Below are 20,067 nucleotides of genomic sequence, written 5' to 3'. Positions count from 1 at the left end.
CCAGCCCCTGCACCCCTCCCTATCTCTGTAACCCCCTCCAGCCCCTAAACCCATCCCTATCTCTGTAACCCCCTCCAGCCCCTACACCCCTCCCTATCTCTGTAACCGCCTCCAGCCCTTACACCCCTCCCTATCTGTGCAACCTCCTCCAGCTCCTACACCCCTCCCTATCTCTGTAACCCCCTCCAGCCCCTACACCCTCCCTATCTCTGTAACCCCCTCCAGCCCCTACACCCTCCCTATCTCTGTAACCCCCTCCAGCCCCTACACCCCTCCCTATCTCTGTAATCTCCTCCAGCCCCTACACCCCTCCCTATCTCTATAACCCCCTCCAGCCCCTACACCCCTCCCTATCCCTGTAACCTCCTCCAACCTCTACACCCCTCCCTATCTCTGTAACCTCCTCCAGCCCCTACACGCCTCCCTATCTCTGTAACCTCCTCCAGCCCCTACATCCCTCCCTTTCTGTGCAACCTCCTCCAGCCCCTACTCCCCTCCCTATCTCTGTAACCTCCTCCAGCCCCTACACCCCTCCCTATCTCTGTAACCCCCTCCACCCCCGACATACCTCCCTATCTCTGTAACCCCCTCCAGCTCCTACACCCCTCCCTATCTCTGTAACCCCCTCCAGCCCCTACACCCCTCCCTATCTCTGTAACCCCCTCCAGCCCCGACACCCCTCCCTATCTCTGTAACCTCCTCCAGCCAATACACCCCTCCCTATCTCTGTAACCCCCTCCAGCCCCTGCACCCCTCCCTATCTCTGTAACCCCCTCCAGCCCCTAAACCCATCCCTATCTCTGTAACCCACTCCAGCCCCTACACCCCTCCCTATCTCTGTAACCTCCTCCAGCCCCTACACCCCTCCCTATCTCTGTAACCTCCTCCAGCCCCTGCACCCCTCCCTTTCTCTGTAACCTCCTCCAGCCCTTACACCCCTCCCTATCTCTGTAACCCCCTCCAGCCCCTACACCCATCCCTATCTCTATAACCCCCTCCAGCCCCTACACCCCTCCCTATCTCTGTAACCCCCTCCAGCCCCGACACCCCTCCCTATCTCTGTAACCTCCTCCAGCCCCTACACCCCTCCCTATCTCTATAACCCCCTCCAGCCCCTACACCCCTCCCTATCCCTGTAACCACCTCCAGCCCTTACACCTCTCTCTATCTCTGTAACCTCCTCCAACCTCTACACCCCTCCCTATCTCTGTAACCTCCTCCAGCCCCGACACCCCTCCCTATCTTTGTAACCTCCTCCAGCCCCTACACCCCTCCCTATCTGTGCAACCTCCTCCAGCCCCTACACCCCTCCCTATCTCTGTAACCTCCTCCAGCCCCTACAACCCTCCCTATCTCTGTAACCCCCTCCAGCCCAGACACCCCTCCCTATCTCTGTAACCTCCTCCAGCCAATACACCCCTCCCTATCTCTGTAATCTCCTCCAGCCCCTGCACCCCTCCCTATCTCTGTAACCCCCTCCAGCCCCTAAACGCATCCCTATCTCTGTAACCCCCTCCAGCCCCTACACCCCTCCCTATCTCTGTAACCCCCTCCAGCCCCGACATACCTCCCTATCTCTGTAACCTCCTCCAGCCCCTACACCCCTCCCTATCTTTGTAACCTCCTCCAGCCCCTACACCCCTCCCTATCTGTGCAACCTCCTCCAGCCCCTACACCCCTCCCTATCTCTGTAACCTCCTGCAGCCCCTACAACCCTCCCTATCTCTGTAACCCCCTCCAGCCCAGACACACCTCCATATCTCTGTAACCTCCTCCAGCCAATACACCCCTCCCTATCTCTGTAATCTCCTCCAGCCCCTGCACCCCTCCCTATCTCTGTAACCCCCTCCAGCCCCTAAACCCATCCCTATCTCTGTAACCCCCTCCAGCCCCTACACCCCTCCCTATCTCTGTAACCGCCTCCAGCCCTTACACCCCTCCCTATCTGTGCAACCTCCTCCAGCTCCTACACCCCTCCCTATCTCTGTAACCCCCTCCAGCCCCTACACCCTCCCTATCTCTGTAACCCCCTCCAGCCCCTACACCCTCCCTATCTCTGTAACCCCCTCCAGCCCCTACACCCCTCCCTATCTCTGTAATCTCCTCCAGCCCCTACACCCCTCCCTATCTCTGTAACCTCCTCCAGCCCCTACATCCCTCCCTATCTCTGTAACCCCCTCCACCCCCGACATACCTCCCTATCTCTGTAACCCCCTCCAGCTCCTACACCCCTCCCTATCTCTGTAACCCCCTCCAGCCCCTACACCCCTCCCTATCTCTGTAACCCCCTCCAGCCCCGACACCCCTCCCTATCTCTGTAACCTCCTCCAGCCAATACACCCCTCCCTATCTCTGTAACCCCCTCCAGCCCCTGCACCCCTCCCTATCTCTGTAACCCCCTCCAGCCCCTAAACCCATCCCTATCTCTGTAACCCCCTCCAGCCCCTACACCCCTCCCTATCTCTGTAACCTCCTCCAGCCAATACACCCCTCCCTATCTCTGTAACCCCCTCCAGCCCCTGCACCCCTCCCGATCTCTGTAACCCCCTCCAGCCCCTAAACCCATCCCTATCTCTGTAACACCCTCCAGCCCCTACACCCCTCCCTATCTCTGTAACCCCCTCCAGCTCCTACACCCGTCCCTATCTCTGTAACCCCCTCCAGCCCCTACACCTCTCTCTATCTCTGTAACCCCCTCCAGCCCCTACACCCCTCCCTATCTCTGTAACCCCCTCCAGCCCCGACACCCCTCCCTATCTCTGTAACCTCCTCCAGCCCCTACACCCCTCCCTATCTCTATAACCCCCTCCAGCCCCTACACCCCTCCCTATCCCTGTAACCACCTCCAGCCCTTACACCTCTCTCTATCTCTGTAACCTCCTCTAACCTCTACACCCCTCCCTATCTCTGTAACCTCCTCCAGCCCCTACACCCCTCCCTATCTTTGTAACCTCCTCCAGCCCCTACACCCCTCCCTATCTGTGCAACCTCCTCCAGCCCCTACACCCCTCCCTATCTCTGTAACCTCCTCCAGCCCCTACAACCCTCCCTATCTCTGTAACCCCCTCCAGCCCAGACACCCCTCCCTATCTCTGTAACCTCCTCCAGCCAATACACCCCTCCCTATCTCTGCAATCTCCTCCAGCCCCTGCACCCCTCCCTATCTCCGTAACCCCCTCCAGCCCCTAAACCCATCCCTATCTCTGTAACCCCCTCCAGCCCCTACACCCCTCCCTATCTCTGTAACCCCCTCCAGCCCCGACATACCTCCCTATCTCTGTAACCTCCTCCAGCCCCTACACCCCTCCCTATCTTTGTAACCTCCTCCAGCCCCTACACCCCTCCCTATCTGTGCAACCTCCTCCAGCCCCTACACCCCTCCCTATCTCTGTAACCTCCTGCAGCCCCTACAACCCTCCCTATCTCTGTAACCCCCTCCAGCCCAGACACACCTCCATATCTCTGTAACCTCCTCCAGCCAATACACCCCTCCCTATCTCTGTAATCTCCTCCAGCCCCTGCACCCCTCCCTATCTCTGTAACCCCCTCCAGCCCCTAAACCCATCCCTATCTCTGTAACCCCCTCCAGCCCCTACACCCCTCCCTATCTCTGTAACCTCCTCCAGCCCTTACACCCCTCCCTATCTGTGCAACCTCCTCCAGCTACTACACCCCTCCCTATCTCTGTAACCCCCTCCAGCCCCTACACCCTCCCTATCTCTGTAACCCCCTCCAGCCCCTACACCCTCCCTATCTCTGTAACCCCCTCCAGCCCCTACACCCCTCCCTATCTCTGTAATCTCCTCCAGCCCCTACACCCCTCCCTATCTCTATAACCCCCTCCAGCCCCTACACCCCTCCCTATCCCTGTAACCTCCTCCAACCTCTACACCCCTCCCTATCTCTGTAACCTCCTCCAGCCCCTACACGCCTCCCTATCTCTGTAACCTCCTCCAGCCCCTACATCCCTCCCTTTCTGTGCAACCTCCTCCAGCCCCTACTCCCCTCCCTATCTCTGTAACCTCCTCCAGCCCCTACACCCCTCCCTATCTCTGTAACCCCCTCCACCCCCGACATACCTCCCTATCTCTGTAACCCTCTCCAGCTCCTACACCCCTCCCTATCTCTGTAACCCCCTCCAGCCCCTACACCCCTCCCTATCTCTGTAACCCCCTCCAGCCCCGACACCCCTCCCTATCTCTGTAACCTCCTCCAGCCAATACACCCCTCCCTATCTCTGTAACCCCCTCCAGCCCCTGCACCCCTCCCTATCTCTGTAACCCCCTCCAGCCCCTAAACCCATCCCTATCTCTGTAACCCCCTCCAGCCCCTACACCCCTCCCTATCTCTGTAACCCCCTCCAGCTCCTACACCCGTCCCTATCTCTGTAACCCCCTCCAGCCCCTACACCCCTCCCTATCTCTGTAACCTCCTCCAGCCACTACACCCCTCCCTATCTCTATAACCTCCTCCAACCTCTACACCCCTCCCTATCTCTGTAACCTCTTCCAACCTCTACACCCCTCCCTATCTCTGTAACCTCCTCCAGCCCCTACACCCCTCCCTATCTGTGTAACCTCCTCCAGCCCCTACACGCCTCCCTATCTGTGCAACCTCCTCCAGCCCCTACACCCCTTCCCTATCTCTGTAACCTCCTCCAGCCCCTACACCCCTCCCTATCTCTGTAACCCCCTCCAGCCCCTACAACCCTCCCTATCTCTGTAACCCCCTCCAGCCCCTACACCCCTTCCTATCTCTGTAACCTCCTCCAGCCCCGACACCCCTCCCTATCTCTGTAACCCCCTCCAGCCCCTACACCGCTCCCTATCTCTGTAACCTCCTCCAGCTCCTACACCCCTCCCTATCTCTGTAACCTCCTCCAGCCACTACACCCCTCCTTATCTCTGTAACCTCCTCCAACCTCTACACCCCTCCCTATCTCTGTAACCTCCTCCAGCCCCTACACCCCTCCCTATCTCTATAACCCCCTCCAGCCCCAACACCCCTCCCTATCCCTGTAACCACCTCCAGCCCCAACACCCCTCCCTATCTCTGTAACCTCCTCCAACCCCTACACCCCTCCTTATCTCTATAACCCCCTCCAGCCCCTACACCCCTCCCTATCTCTGTAACCCCCTCCAGCCACTACACCCCTCCCTATCTCTGTAACCCCCTCCAGCCCCTACACCCATCCCTATCTCTGTAACCTCCTCCAGCCACTACACCCCTCCCTATCTCTGTAACCTCCTCCAACCTCTACACCCCTCCCTATCTCTGTAACCTCCTCCAGCCCCTACACGCCTCCCTATCTCTATAACCCCCTCCAGCCCCAACACCCATCCCTATCTCTGTAACCCCCTCCAGCCCCTACACCCCTCCCTATCTCTGTAACCCCCTCCAGCCCCGACATCCCTCCCTATCTCTGTAACCCCCTCCAGCTCCTACACCCCTCCCAATCTCTGTAACCCCCTCCAGCCCCTACACCACTCCCTATCTCTATAACCCCCTCCAGCCCCTACACCCCTCCCTATCTCTGTAACCTCCTCCAGCCCCTACACCCCTCCCTATCTCTATAACCCCCTCCAGCCCCTACACCCCTCCCTATCCCTGTAACCACCTCCAGCAATTACACCCCTCCCTATCTCTGTAACCTCTTCCAACCTCTACACCCCTCCCTATCTCTGTAACCTCCTCCAGCCCCTACACCCCTCCCTATCTCTGTAACCTCCTCCAGCCCCTACACCCCTCCCTATCTGTGCAACCTCCTCCAGCCCCTACACCCCTTCCCTATCTCTGTAACCTCCTCCAGCCCCTACACCCCTCCCTATCTCTGTAACCCCCTCCAGCCCCTACAACCCTCCCTATCTCTGTAACCCCCTCCAGCCCCTACACCCCTTCCTATCTCTGTAACCTCCTCCAGCCCCGACACCCCTCCCTATCTCTGTAACCCCCTCCAGCCCCTACACCGCTCCCTATCTCTGTAACCTCCTCCAGCTCCTACACCCCTCCCTATCTCTGTAACCTCCTCCAGCCACTACACCCCTCCTTATCTCTGTAACCTCCTCCAACCTCTACACCCCTCCCTATCTCTGTAACCTCCTCCAGCCCCTACACCCCTCCCTATCTCTATAACCCCCTCCAGCCCCAACACCCCTCCCTATCCCTGTAACCACCTCCAGCCCCAACACCCCTCCCTATCTCTGTAACCTCCTCCAACCCCTACACCCCTCCTTATCTCTATAACCCCCTCCAGCCCCTACACCCCTCCCTATCTCTGTAACCCCCTCCAGCCACTACACCCCTCCCTATCTCTGTAACCCCCTCCAGCCCCTACACCCATCCCTATCTCTGTAACCTCCTCCAGCCACTACACCCCTCCCTATCTCTGTAACCTCCTCCAACCTCTACACCCCTCCCTATCTCTGTAACCCCCTCCAGCCCCTACACCCCTTCCTATCTCTGTAACCTCCTCCAGCCCCGACACCCCTCCCTATCTCTGTAAGCTCCTCCAGCCCCTACACCCCTCCCTATCTCTGTAACCCCCTCCACCCCCGACATACCTCCCTATCTCTGTAACCCCCTCCAGCTCCTACACCCCTCCCTATCTCTGTAACCCCCTCCAGCCCCTACACCCCTCCCTATCTCTGTAACCCCCTCCAGCCCCGACACCCCTCCCTATCTCTGTAACCTCCTCCAGCCAATACACCCCTCCCTATCTCTGTAACCCCCTCCAGCCCCTGCACCCCTCCCTATCTCTGTAACCCCCTCCAGCCCCTAAACCCATCCCTATCTCTGTAACCCCCTCCAGCCCCTACACCCCTCCCTATCTCTGTAACCCCCTCCAGCTCCTACACCCGTCCCTATCTCTGTAACCCCCTCCAGCCCCTACACCCCTCCCTATCTCTGTAACCTCCTCCAGCCACTACACCCCTCCCTATCTCTATAACCTCCTCCAACCGTAACACCCCTCCCTATCTCTGTAACCTCCTCCAGCCCCTACACCCCTCCCGATCTCTATAACCCCCTCCAGCCCCTACACCCCTCCCTATCCCTGTAACCACCTCCAGCCCCAACACCCATCCCTATCTCTGTAACCCCCTCCAGCCCCTACACCCCTCCCTATCTCTGTAACCCCCTCCAGCCCCGACATCCCTCCCTATCTCTGTAACCCCCTCCAGCTCCTACACCCCTCCCTATCTCTGTAACCCCCTCCAGCCCCTACACCACTCCCTATCTCTATAACCCCCTCCAGCCCCTACACCCCTCCCTATCTCTGTAACCTCCTCCAGCCCCTACACCCCTCCCTATCTCTATAACACCCTCCAGCCCCTACACCCCTCCCTATCCCTGTAACCACCTCCAGCAATTACACCCCTCCCTATCTCTGTAACCTCTTCCAACCTCTACACCCCTCCCTATCTCTGTAACCTCCTCCAGCCCCTACACCCCTCCCTATCTCTGTAACCTCCTCCAGCCCCTACACCCCTCCCTATCTGTGCAACCTCCTCCAGCCCCTACACCCCTTCCCTATCTCTGTAACCTCCTCCAGCCCCTACACCCCTCCCTATCTCTGTAACCCCCTCCAGCCCCTACAACCCTCCCTATCTCTGTAACCCCCTCCAGCCCCTACACCCCTTCCTATCTCTGTAACCTCCTCCAGCCCCGACACCCCTCCCTATCTCTGTAACCCCCTCCAGCCCCTACACCGCTCCCTATCTCTGTAACCTCCTCCAGCTCCTACACCCCTCCCTATCTCTGTAACCTCCTCCAGCCACTACACCCCTCCTTATCTCTGTAACCTCCTCCAACCTCTACACCCCTCCCTATCTCTGTAACCTCCTCCAGCCCCTACACCCCTCCCTATCTCTATAACCCCCTCCAGCCCCAACACCCCTCCCTATCCCTGTAACCTCCTCCAGCCCCAACACCCCTCCCTATCTCTGTAACCTCCTCCAACCCCTACACCCCTCCTTATCTCTATAACCCCCTCCAGCCCCTACACCCCTCCCTATCTCTGTAACCCCCTCCAGCCACTACACCCCTCCCTATCTCTGTAACCCCCTCCAGCCCCTACACCCATCCCTATCTCTGTAACCTCCTCCAGCCACTACACCCCTCCCTATCTCTGTAACCTCCTCCAACCTCTACACCCCTCCCTATCTCTGTAACCTCCTCCAGCCCCTACACCCCTCCCTATCTCTATAACCCCCTCCAGCCCCAACACCCATCCCTATCTCTGTAACCCCCTCCAGCCCCTACACCCCTCCCTATCTCTGTAACCCCCTCCAGCCCCGACATCCCTCCCTATCTCTGTAACCCCCTCCAGCTCCTACACCCCTCCCAATCTCTGTAACCCCCTCCAGCCCCTACACCACTCCCTATCTCTATAACCCCCTCCAGCCCCTACACCCCTCCCTATCTCTGTAACCTCCTCCAGCCCCTACACCCCTCCCTATCTCTATAACCCCCTCCAGCCCCTACACCCCTCCCTATCCCTGTAACCACCTCCAGCAATTACACCCCTCCCTATCTCTGTAACCTCTTCCAACCTCTACACCCCTCCCTATCTCTGTAACCTCCTCCAGCCCCTACACCCCTCCCTATCTCTGTAACCTCCTCCAGCCCCTACACCCCTCCCTATCTGTGCAACCTCCTCCAGCCCCTACACCCCTTCCCTATCTCTGTAACCTCCTCCAGCCCCTACACCCCTCCCTATCTCTGTAACCCCCTCCAGCCCCTACAACCCTCCCTATCTCTGTAACCCCCTCCAGCCCCTACACCCCTTCCTATCTCTGTAACCTCCTCCAGCCCCGACACCCCTCCCTATCTCTGTAACCCCCTCCAGCCCCTACACCGCTCCCTATCTCTGTAACCTCCTCCAGCTCCTACACCCCTCCCTATCTCTGTAACCTCCTCCAGCCACTACACCCCTCCTTATCTCTGTAACCTCCTCCAACCTCTACACCCCTCCCTATCTCTGTAACCTCCTCCAGCCCCTACACCCCTCCCTATCTCTATAACCCCCTCCAGCCCCAACACCCCTCCCTATCCCTGTAACCACCTGCAGCCCCAACACCCCTCCCTATCTCTGTAACCTCCTCCAACCCCTACACCCCTCCTTATCTCTGTAACCCCCTCCAGCTCCTACACCCGTCCCTATCTCTGTAACCCCCTCCAGCCCCTACACCCCTCCCTATCTCTGTAACCTCCTCCAGCCCCGACACCCATCCCTATCTCTGTAACCTCCTCCAGCCACTACAGCCCTCCCTATCTCTGTAACCTCCTCCAACCTCTACACCCCTCCCTATCTCTGTAACCTCCTCCAGCCCCTACACCCCTCCCTATCTCTATAACCCCCTCCAGCCCCTACACCCCTCCCTATCCCTGTAACCACCTCCAGCCCCAACACCCCTCACTATCTCTGGAACCTCCTCCAACCCCTACACCCCTCCCTATCTCTATAACTCCCTCCAGCCCCTACACCCCTCCCTATCTCTGTAATCTCCTCCAGCCCCTACACCCCTCCCTTTCTGTGTAACCTCCTCCAGCCCCGACACCCTTCCCTATCTCTGTAACCTCCTCCAACCCCTACACTCCTCCCTATCTCTGTAACCTCCTCCAACCCCTACACCCCTCCCTATCTCTGTGACCTCCCCAAGCCCCTACACCCCTCCCTATCTCTGTAACCTCCTCCAGCCCCTACACCCCTCCCTATCTCTGTAACCTCCTCCAGCCCCTGCACCCCTCCCTTTCTCTGTAACCTCCTCCAGCCCTTACACCCCTCCCTATCTCTGTAACCCCCTCCAGCCCCTACACCCATCCCTATCTCTATAACCCCCTCCAGCCCCTACACCCCTCCCTATCCCTGTAACCACCTCCAGCCCTTACACCTCTCTCTATCTCTGTAACCCCCTCCAGCCCCTACACCCCTCCCTATCTCTGTAACCCCCTCCACCCCCGACACCCCTCCCTATCTCTGTAACCTCCTCCAGCCCCTACACCCTTCCCTATCTCTATAACCCCCTCCAGCCCCTACACCCCTCCCTATCCCTGTAACCACCTCCAGCCCTTACACCTCTCTCTATCTCTGTAACCTCCTCCAACCTCTACACCCCTCCCTATCTCTGTAACCTCCTCCAGCCCCTACACCCCTCCCTATCTTTGTAACCTCCTCCAGCCCCTACACCCCTCCCTATCTGTGCAACCTCCTCCAGCCCCTACACCCCTCCCTATCTCTGTAACCTCCTCCAGCCCCTACAACCCACCCTATCTCTGTAACCCCCTCCAGCCCCGACACCCCTCCCTATCTCTGTAAACTCCTCCAGCCAATACACCCCTCCCTATCTCTGTAACCTCCTCCAGCCCCTGCAGCCCTCCCTATCTCTGTAACCCCCTCCAGCCCCTAAACCCATCCCTATCTCTGTAACCCCCTCCAGCCCCTACACCCCTCCCTATCTCTGTAACCCCCTCCAGCCCCTACACCCCTCCCTATCTCTGTAATCTCCTCCAGCCCCTACACCCCTCCCTATCTCTATAACCCCCTCCAGCCCCTACACCCCTCCCTATCCCTGTAACCACCTCCAGCCCTTACACCCCTCCCTATCCCTGTAACCTCCTCCAACCTCTACACCCCTCCCTATCTCTGTATCCTCCTCCAGCCCCTACACCCCTCCCTATCTCTGTAACCTCCTCCAGCCCCTACACCCCTCCCTATCTGTGCAACCTCCTCCAGCCCCTACTCCCCTCCCTATCTCTGTAACCCCCTCCAGCCCCTAAACCCATCCCTATCTCTGTAACCCCCTCCAGCCCCGACATACCTCCCTATCTCTGTAACCCCCTCCAGCTCCTACACCCCTCCCTATCTCTGTAACCCCCTCCAGCCCCTACACCCCTCCCTATCTCTGTAACCCCCTCCAGCCCCTACACCCCTCCCTATCTCTGTAACCTCCTCCAGCCCCTACACCACTCCCGATCTCTATAACCCCCTCCAGCCCCTACACCCCTCCCTATCCCTGTAACCACCTCCAGCCCTTACACCCCTCCCTATCTCTGTAACCTCCTCCAACCTCTACACCCCTCCCTATCTCTGTAACCTCCTCCAGCCCCTGCACCCCTCCCTATCTCTGTAACCTCCTCCAGCCCCTGCACCCCTCCCTATCTGTGCAACCTCCTCCAACCTCTACACCCCTCCCTATCTCTGTAACCTCCTCCATCCCCTACACCCCTCCCTATCTCTATAACCCCCTCCAGCCCCAACACCCCTCCCTATCCCTGTAACCACCTCCAGCCCCCACACCCCTCCCTATCTCTGTAACCTCCTCCAACCCCTACACCCCTCCTTATCTCTATAACCCCCTCCAGCCCCTACACCCCTCCCTATCTCTGTAACCCCCTCCAGCCACTACACCCCTCCCTATCTCTGTAACCCCCTCCAGCCCCTACACCCATCCCTATCTCTGTAACCTCCTCCAGCCACTACACCCCTCCCTATCTCTGTAACCTCCTCCAACCTCTACACCCCTCCCTATCTCTGTAACCTCCTCCAGCCCCTACACCCCTCCCTATCTCTATAACCCCCTCCAGCCCCAACACCCATCCCTATCTCTGTAACCCCCTCCAGCCCCTACACCCCTCCCTATCTCTGTAACCCCCTCCAGCCCCGACATCCCTCCCTATCTCTGTAACCCCCTCCAGCTCCTACACCCCTCCCAATCTCTGTAACCCCCTCCAGCCCCTACACCACTCCCTATCTCTATAACCCCCTCCAGCCCCTACACCCCTCCCTATCTCTGTAACCTCCTCCAGCCCCTACACCCCTCCCTATCTCTATAACCCCCTCCAGCCCCTACACCCCTCCCTATCCCTGTAACCACCTCCAGCAATTACACCCCTCCCTATCTCTGTAACCTCTTCCAACCTCTACACCCCTCCCTATCTCTGTAACCTCCTCCAGCCCCTACACCCCTCCCTATCTCTGTAACCTCCTCCAGCCCCTACACCCCTCCCTATCTGTGCAACCTCCTCCAGCCCCTACACCCCTTCCCTATCTCTGTAACCTCCTCCAGCCACTACACCCCTCCCTATCTCTGTAACCCCCTCCAGCCCCTACAACCCTCCCTATCTCTGTAACCCCCTCCAGCCCCTACACCCCTTCCTATCTCTGTAACCTCCTCCAGCCCCGACACCCCTCCCTATCTCTGTAACCCCCTCCAGCCCCTACACCGCTCCCTATCTCTGTAACCTCCTCCAGCTCCTACACCCCTCCCTATCTCTGTAACCTCCTCCAGCCACTACACCCCTCCTTATCTCTGTAACCTACTCCAACCTCTACACCCCTCCCTATCTCTGTAACCTCCTCCAGCCCCTACACCCCTCCCTATCTCTATAACCCCCTCCAGCCCCAACACCCCTCCCTATCCCTGTAACCACCTCCAGCCCCAACACCCCTCCCTATCTCTGTAACCTCCTCCAACCCCTACACCCCTCCTTATCTCTGTAACCCCCTCCAGCTCCTACACCCGTCCCTATCTCTGTAACCCCCTCCAGCCCCTACACCCCTCCCTATCTCTGTAACCTCCTCCAGCCCCGACACCCATCCCTATCTCTGTAACCTCCTCCAGCCACTACACCCCTCCCTATCTCTGTAACCTCCTCCAACCTCTACACCCCTCCCTATCTCTGTAACCTCCTCCAGCCCCTACACCCCTCCCTATCTCTATAACCCCCTCCAGCCCCTACACCCCTCCCTATCCCTGTAACCACCTCCAGCCCCAACACCCCTCACTATCTCTGGAACCTCCTCCAACCCCTACACCCCTCCCTATCTCTATAACTCCCTCCAGCCCCTACACCCCTCCCTATCTCTGTAATCTCCTCCAGCCCCTACACCCCTCCCTTTCTGTGTAACCTCCTCCAGCCCCGACACCCCTCCCTATCTCTGTAACCTCCTCCAACCCCTACACTCCTCCCTATCTCTGTAACCTCCTCCAACCCCTACACCCCTCCCTATCTCTGTGACCTCCCCAAGCCCCTACACCCCTCCCTATCTCTGTAACCTCCTCCAGCCCCTACACCCCTCCCTATCTCTGTAACCTCCTCCAGCCCCTGCACCCCTCCCTTTCTCTGTAACCTCCTCCAGCCCTTACACCCCTCCCTATCTCTGTAACCCCCTCCAGCCCCTACACCCATCCCTATCTCTATAACCCCCTCCAGCCCCTACACCCCTCCCTATCCCTGTAACCACCTCCAGCCCTTACACCTCTCTCTATCTCTGTAACCCCCTCCAGCCCCTACACCCCTCCCTATCTCTGTAACCCCCTCCACCCCCGACACCCCTCCCTATCTCTGTAACCTCCTCCAGCCCCTACACCCCTCCCTATCTCTATAACCCCCTCCAGCCCCTACACCCCTCCCTATCCCTGTAACCACCTCCAGCCCTTACACCTCTCTCTATCTCTGTAACCTCCTCCAACCTCTACACCCCTCCCTATCTCTGTAACCTCCTCCAGCCCCTACACCCCTCCCTATCTTTGTAACCTCCTCCAGCCCCTACACCCCTCCCTATCTGTGCAACCTCCTCCAGCCCCTACACCCCTCCCTATCTCTGTAACCTCCTCCAGCCCCTACAACCCACCCTATCTCTGTAACCCCCTCCAGCCCCGACACCCCTCCCTATCTCTGTAACCTCCTCCAGCCAATACACCCCTCCCTATCTCTGTAACCTCCTCCAGCCCCTGCACCCCTCCCTATCTCTGTAACCCCCTCCAGCCCCTAAACCCATCCCTATCTCTGTAACCCCCTCCAGCCCCTACACCCCTCCCTATCTCTGTAACCCCCTCCAGCCCCTACACCCCTCCCTATCTCTGTAATCTCCTCCAGCCCCTACACCCCTCCCTATCTCTATAACCCCCTCCAGCCCCTACACCCCTCCCTATCCCTGTAACCACCTCCAGCCCTTACACCCCTCCCTATCCCTGTAACCTCCTCCAACCTCTACACCCCTCCCTATCTCTGTATCCTCCTCCAGCCCCTACACCCCTCCCTATCTCTGTAACCTCCTCCAGCCCCGACACCCCTCCCTATCTGTGCAACCTCCTCCAGCCCCTACTCCCCTCCCTATCTCTGTAACCTCCTCCAGCCCCTACACCCCTCCCTATCTCTGTAACCCCCTCCAGCCCCGACATATCTCCCTATCTCTGTAACCCCCTCCAGCTCCTACACCCCTCCCTATCTCTGTAACCCCCTCCAGCCCCTACACCCCTCCCTATCTCTGTAACCCCCTCCAGCCCCTACACCCCTCCCTATCTCTGTAACCTCCTCCAGCCCCTACACCACTCCCTATCTCTAGAACCCCCTCCAGCCCCTACACCCCTCCCTATCCCTGTAACCACCTCCAGCCCTTACACCCCTCCCTATCTCTGTAACCTCCTCCAACCTCTACACCCCTCCCTATCTCTGTAACCTCCTCCAGCCCCTGCACCCCTCCCTATCTCTGTAACCTCCTCCAGCCCCTGCACCCCTCCCTATCTGTGCAACCTCCTCCAGCCCCTACACCCCTCCCTATCTCTGTAACCTCCTCCAGCCCCTACACCCCTCCCTATCTCTATAACCCCCTCCAGCCCCTACACCCCTCCCTATCTCTGTAACCCCCTCCAGCCACTACACCCCTCCCTATCTCTGTAACCCCCACCAGCCCCTACACCCATCCCTATCTCTGTAACCTCCTCCAGCCACTACACCCCTCCCTATCTCTGTAACCTCCTCCAACCTCTACACCCTCCCTATCTCTGTAACCTCCTCCAGCCCCTACACCCCTCCCTATCTCTATAACCCCCTCCAGCCCCTACACCCCTCCCTATCCCTGTAACCACCTCCAGCCCCAACACCCCTCACTATCTCTGGAACCTCCTCCAACCCCTACACCCCTCCCTATCTCTATAACTCCCTCCAGCCCCTACACCCCTCCCTATCTCTGTAATCTCCTCCAGCCCCTACACCCCTCCCTTTCTGTGTAACCTCCTCCAGCCCCTACACCCCTCCCTATCTCTGTAACCTCCTCCAACCCCTACACCCCTCCCTATCTCTGTAACCTCCTCCAACCCCTACACCCCTCCCTATCTCTGTGACCTCCCCAAGCCCCTACACCCCTCCCTATCTCTGTAACCTCCTCCAGCCCCTACACCCCTCCCTATCTCTGTAACCTCCTCCAGCCCCTGCACCCCTCCCTTTCTCTGTAACCTCCTCCAGCCCTTACACCCCTCCCTATCTCTGTAACCCCCTCCAGCCCCTACACCCATCCCTATCTCTATAACCCCCTCCAGCCCCTACACCCCTCCCTATCCCTGTAACCACCTCCAGCCCTTACACCCCTCCCTATCTCTGTAACCTCCTCCAGCCCCTACACCCCTCCCTATCTCTATAACCCCCTCCAGCCCCTACACCCCTCCCTATCCCTGTAACCACCTCCAGCCCTTACACCTCTCTCTATCTCTGTAACCTCCTCCAACCTCTACACCCCTCCCTATCTCTGTAACCTCCTCCAGCCCCTACACCCCTCCCTATCTTTGTAACCTCCTCCAGCCCCTACACCCCTCCCTATCTGTGCAACCTCCTCCAGCCCCTACACCCCTCCCTATCTCTGTAACCTCCTCCAGCCCCTACAACCCACCCTATCTCTGTAACCCCCTCCAGCCCCGACACCCCTCCCTATCTCTGTAACCTGCTCCAGCCAATACACCCCTCCCTATCTGTGCAACCTCCTCCAGCCCCTACACCCCTCCCTATCTCTGTAACCTCCTCCAGCCCCTACAACCCACCCTATCTCTGTAACCCCCTCCAGCCCCGACACCCCTCCCTATCTCTGTAACCTCCTCCAGCCAATACACCCCTCCCTATCTCTGTAACCTCCTCCAGCCCCTGCACCCCTCCCTATCTCTGTAATCTCCTCCAGCCGCTACACCCCTCCCTATCTCTATAACCCCCTCCAGCCCCTACACCCCTCCCTATCCCTGTAACCACCTCCAGCCCTTACACCCCTCCCTATCCCTGTAACCTCCTCCAACCTCTACACCCCTCCCTATCTCTGTATCCTCCTCCAGCCCCTACACCCCTCCCTATCTCTGTAACCTCCTCCAGCCCCTACACCCCTCCCTATCTGTGCAACCTCCTCCAGCCCCTACTCCCCTCCCTATCTCTGTAACCTCCTCCAGCCCCTAAACCCCTCCCTATCTCTGTAACCCCCTCCAGCCCCGACATACCTCCCTATCTCTGTAACCCCCTCCAGCTCCTACACCCCTCCCTATCTCTGTAACCCCCTCCAGCCCCTACACCCCTCCCTATCTCTGTAACCCCCTCCAGCCCCTACACCCCTCCCTATCTCTGTAACCTCCTCCAGCCCCTACACCACTCCCTATCTCTATAACCCCCTCCAGCCCCTACACCCCTCCCTATCCCTGTAACCACCTCCAGCCCTTACACCCCTCCCTATCTCTGTAACCTCCTCCAACCTCTACACCCCTCCCTATCTCTGTAACCTCCTCCAGCCCCTACACCCCTCCCTATCTCTGTAACCTCCTCCAGCCCCTGCACCCCTCCCTATCTGTGCAACCTCCTCCAGCCCCTACACACCTCCCTATCTCTGTAACCTCCTCCAGCCCCTACACCCCTCCCTATCTCTGTAACCCCCTCCAGCCCCTACACCCCTCCCTATCTCTGTAACCCCCTCTAGCCCCTACACCCATCCCTATCTCTTTAACCCCCTCCAGCCCCTACACCCCTCCCTATCTCTGTAACCCCCTCCAGCCCCTACACCCCTTCCTATCTCTGTAACCCCCTCCAGCCCCTGCACCCCTCCCTATCTCTGTAACCCCCTCCAGCCCGTACACCCCTCCCTATCTCTGTCACCTCCTCCAGCCCCTACACCCCTCCCTATGTCTGTAACCCCCTCCGGCCCCCAGAGCCATCCCTATCTCTGTAACCTCCTCCAGCCCCTACACCCCTCCCTATCTCTGTAACCCCCAGCCCCTACACCCCTCCCTATCTCTGTAACCTCCTCCAGCCGCTACACCCCTCCCTATCTCTGTAACCTCCCTATCTCTGTAACCTCCTCCAGCCCCTGCACCCCTCCCTATCTCTGTATCCTCCTCCAGCCCCTATACCCCTCCCTATCTCTGTAACCCCCTCCAGCCCCTCCACCCCTCCCTATCTCTGTAACCTCCTCCAGCCCCTACACCGCTTCCTATCTCTGTAACCTCCCTATCTCTGTAACCTCCTCCAGCCCCTGCACCCCTCCCTATCTCTGTATCCTCCTCCAGCCCCTGCACCCCTCCCTATCTCTGTAACCCCCTCCAGCCCCTATACCCCTCCCTATCTCTGTAATCTCCAGCCCCTACAAAACGTGGTTCTTTGTCTGTGACTCGCTATGGGATGTCCTGAGGGGGTGAGAGGGGCGGGAGGAATGGGAGTTCGGTCTCACGGGCCGTTGGCAGGCCGTGTGTCAGCGTGATCACTGAGACTCGCCTGACCCACTCGCTTTCTCTGCCCTCCCCAGGCACTGGGCGGCTCTGAGTAATCTGGTGGCCTCACTCCTCAACTCCATGAAGTCCATCGCCTCGCTCCTGCTCCTCCTCTTCCTCTTCATCATCATCTTCTCCCTGCTGGGCATGCAGGTCTTCGGCGGCAAGTTCAATTTCGACGACACTCAGACCAAGAGAAGCACCTTCGACAACTTCCCACAGGCTCTCCTGACCGTCTTCCAGGTAGGCCCCGTAGGGGAGGGGGAGGGAAAGAGGGGGGACGGAGAGAGGGGGGAGGGGGCGCAAGTCCACCCGGGGCTCCTCGGCACCGCGCGTTTCTCCCTGGATTCTCAGCTGCCTGTCGGAGGGGCAGTATTGAGGGAGTGCCGCACTGTCGGAGGAGCAGTACTGAGGGAGTACCGCACTGTCGGAGGGGCAGTACTGAGGGAGTGCCGCACTGTCGGAGGAGCAGTACTGAGGGAGCGCCGCACTGTCGGAGGGGCAGTACTGAGGGAGTGCCGCACTGTCGGAGGGGCGGTACTGAGGGAGTGCCGCACTGTCGGAGGGGCAGTACTGAGGGAGTGCCGCACTGTCGGAGGGGCAGTACTGAGGGAGCGGTGCACTGTCGGAGGGGCAGTACTGAGGGAGCCCCGCACTGTCGGAGGGGCGGTACTGAGGGAGCAGCGCACTGTCGGAGGGGCAGGACTGAGGGAGCGCCGCACTGTCGGAGGGGCAGTACTGAGGGAGTGCCGCACTGTCAGAGGGGCAGTACTGAGGGAGCCCCGCACTGTCGGAGGGGCGGTACTGAGGGAGCGCCGCACTGTCGGAGGGGCGGTACTGAGGGAGTGCCGCACTTTCGGAGGAGCAGTACTGAGGGAGTGCCGCACTGTCGGAGGGGCAGTACTGAGGGAGCGCCGCACTGTCGGAGGGGCAGTACTGAGGGAGTGCCGCACTGTCGGAGGAGCAGTACTGAGGGAGTGCCGCACTGTCGGAGGGGCGGTACTGAGGGAGTGCCGCACTGTCGGAGGGGCAGTACTGAGGGAGTGCCGCACTGTCGGAGGGGTGGTACTGAGGGAGTGCCGCACTGTCGGAGGGGCAGTGCTGAGGGAGTGCCGCACTGTCGGAGGGGCGGTACTGAGAGAGTGCCGCACTGTCGGAAGGGCGGTACTGAGGGAGTGCCGCACTGTCGGAGGGGCAGTACTGAGGGAGTGCTGCACTGTCGGAGGGGCAGTACTGAGGGAGCGCCGCACTGTCAGAGGGGCAGTACTGAGGGAGTGCCACACTGTCGGAGGGGCGGTACTGAGGGAGTGCCGCACTGTCGGAGGGGCAGTACTGAGGGAGCCCCGCACTGTCGGAGGGGCAGTACTGAGGGAGTGCCGCACTGTCGGAGGGGCGGTACTGAGGGAGCGCCGCACTGTCGGAGGGGCTGTATTTCGGATGAGACATTAAACCGAGGCCCCGTCTGCCCTCTCGGGTGGATGTAAAAGATCCCGGGGCCACTATTGGAAGAAGAGCAGGGGGAGTTCTCCCCGGTGTCCTGGGCCCAATATTTATCCCTCGACCAACATCACACAAAATAAATGGTCATTATCACGTTGCTGTGTGTGGGATCCTGCTGTGCGCATATTGGCTGCTGCGATCGGAACAGGAGGTCCAGCTAATGTCTAAGCAGGTCTCTTGTAAATGTTCACCATAGCTTCCTTACTTACAATCGCGCTTGTCTTTATCAACAGACTTATTGAAGTGTTCGTGCCACTGTCCGAGGTTTGTGTTAGTCAACTCCCAGCTCTCTGATCCCACACCCACTTTCAACCTGTAACCCTTCCTGAACAGATCCTGACCGGCGAGGATTGGAACGTGGTGATGTACGACGGTATCATGGCTTTCGGAGGCCCCTTCTTCCCCGGGATGCTGGTCTCCATTTACTTCATCATCCTCTTCATCTGTGGCAACTGTATCCTTCCCCGACCTCCGTGGCACTGCTCCCAGATAGAGCACCGGGTCGCAAGACGGAGAGTGCCAGAACGTTCTTTGTTCCTTCGCGGGATGTGGGCGCAGCCAGCATTTATTGCCCAATCCGCTAATCATCCCTCGCGAAGGTGCTGGTGAACCACTGCCTTGAACCGCTGCAGTCCGTGTGGTGAAGGTGCTCCCACAGTGCTGTTAGAGCTTTACTCTGTATCTAACCCCCTGTACCTGCCCTGGGAGTGTTTGATGGGACAGTGTAGAGGGAGCTTTACTCTGTATCTAACCCCCTGTACCTGCCCTGGGAGTGTTTGATGGGACAGTGTAGAGGGAGCTTTACTCTGTATCTAACCCCCTGTACCTGCCCTGGGAGTGTTTGATGGGACAGTGTAGAGGGAGCTTTACTCTGTATCTAACCCCCTGTACCTGCCCTGGGAGTGTTTGATGGGACAGTGTAGAGGGAGCTTTACTCTGTATCTAACCCCTGTACCTGCCCTGGGAGTGTTTGATGGGACAGTGTAGAGGGAGCTTTACTCTGTATCTAACCCCCTGTACCTGCCCTGGGAGTGTTTGATGGGACAGTGTAGAG

At 59.1% G+C, this 20,067-nt stretch overlaps 1 protein-coding gene across 9 annotated transcripts in view; it reads left to right on the top strand.

Annotated features, from left to right (window-relative positions):
* cacna1fb (calcium channel, voltage-dependent, L type, alpha 1F subunit) overlaps positions 1 to 20,067 on the top strand; it is a 263,577-nt gene that overhangs the window by 79,789 nt on the left and 163,721 nt on the right. For all 9 annotated transcript variants that reach the window (XR_011591270.1, XM_070872741.1, XM_070872737.1 and 6 more), the window contains 2 exons: positions 17,549 to 17,756; positions 19,347 to 19,467. Coding sequence is in view for 8 of the 9 variants with exons in the window: in XM_070872741.1 (XP_070728842.1) it covers positions 17,549 to 17,756; positions 19,347 to 19,467 (329 nt within the window). In the remaining variant the exon portion in view is untranslated. The remainder of the gene's footprint in view (positions 1 to 17,548; positions 17,757 to 19,346; positions 19,468 to 20,067) is intronic.

This window comes from Pristiophorus japonicus, unplaced genomic scaffold (assembly GCF_044704955.1).
Source record: "Pristiophorus japonicus isolate sPriJap1 unplaced genomic scaffold, sPriJap1.hap1 HAP1_SCAFFOLD_356, whole genome shotgun sequence".
Lineage (NCBI taxonomy): Eukaryota > Metazoa > Chordata > Chondrichthyes > Pristiophoridae > Pristiophorus > Pristiophorus japonicus.
Note: the sequence above shows the minus strand (reverse complement) of the source record. Positions and strands in the feature narration are given on the sequence as shown.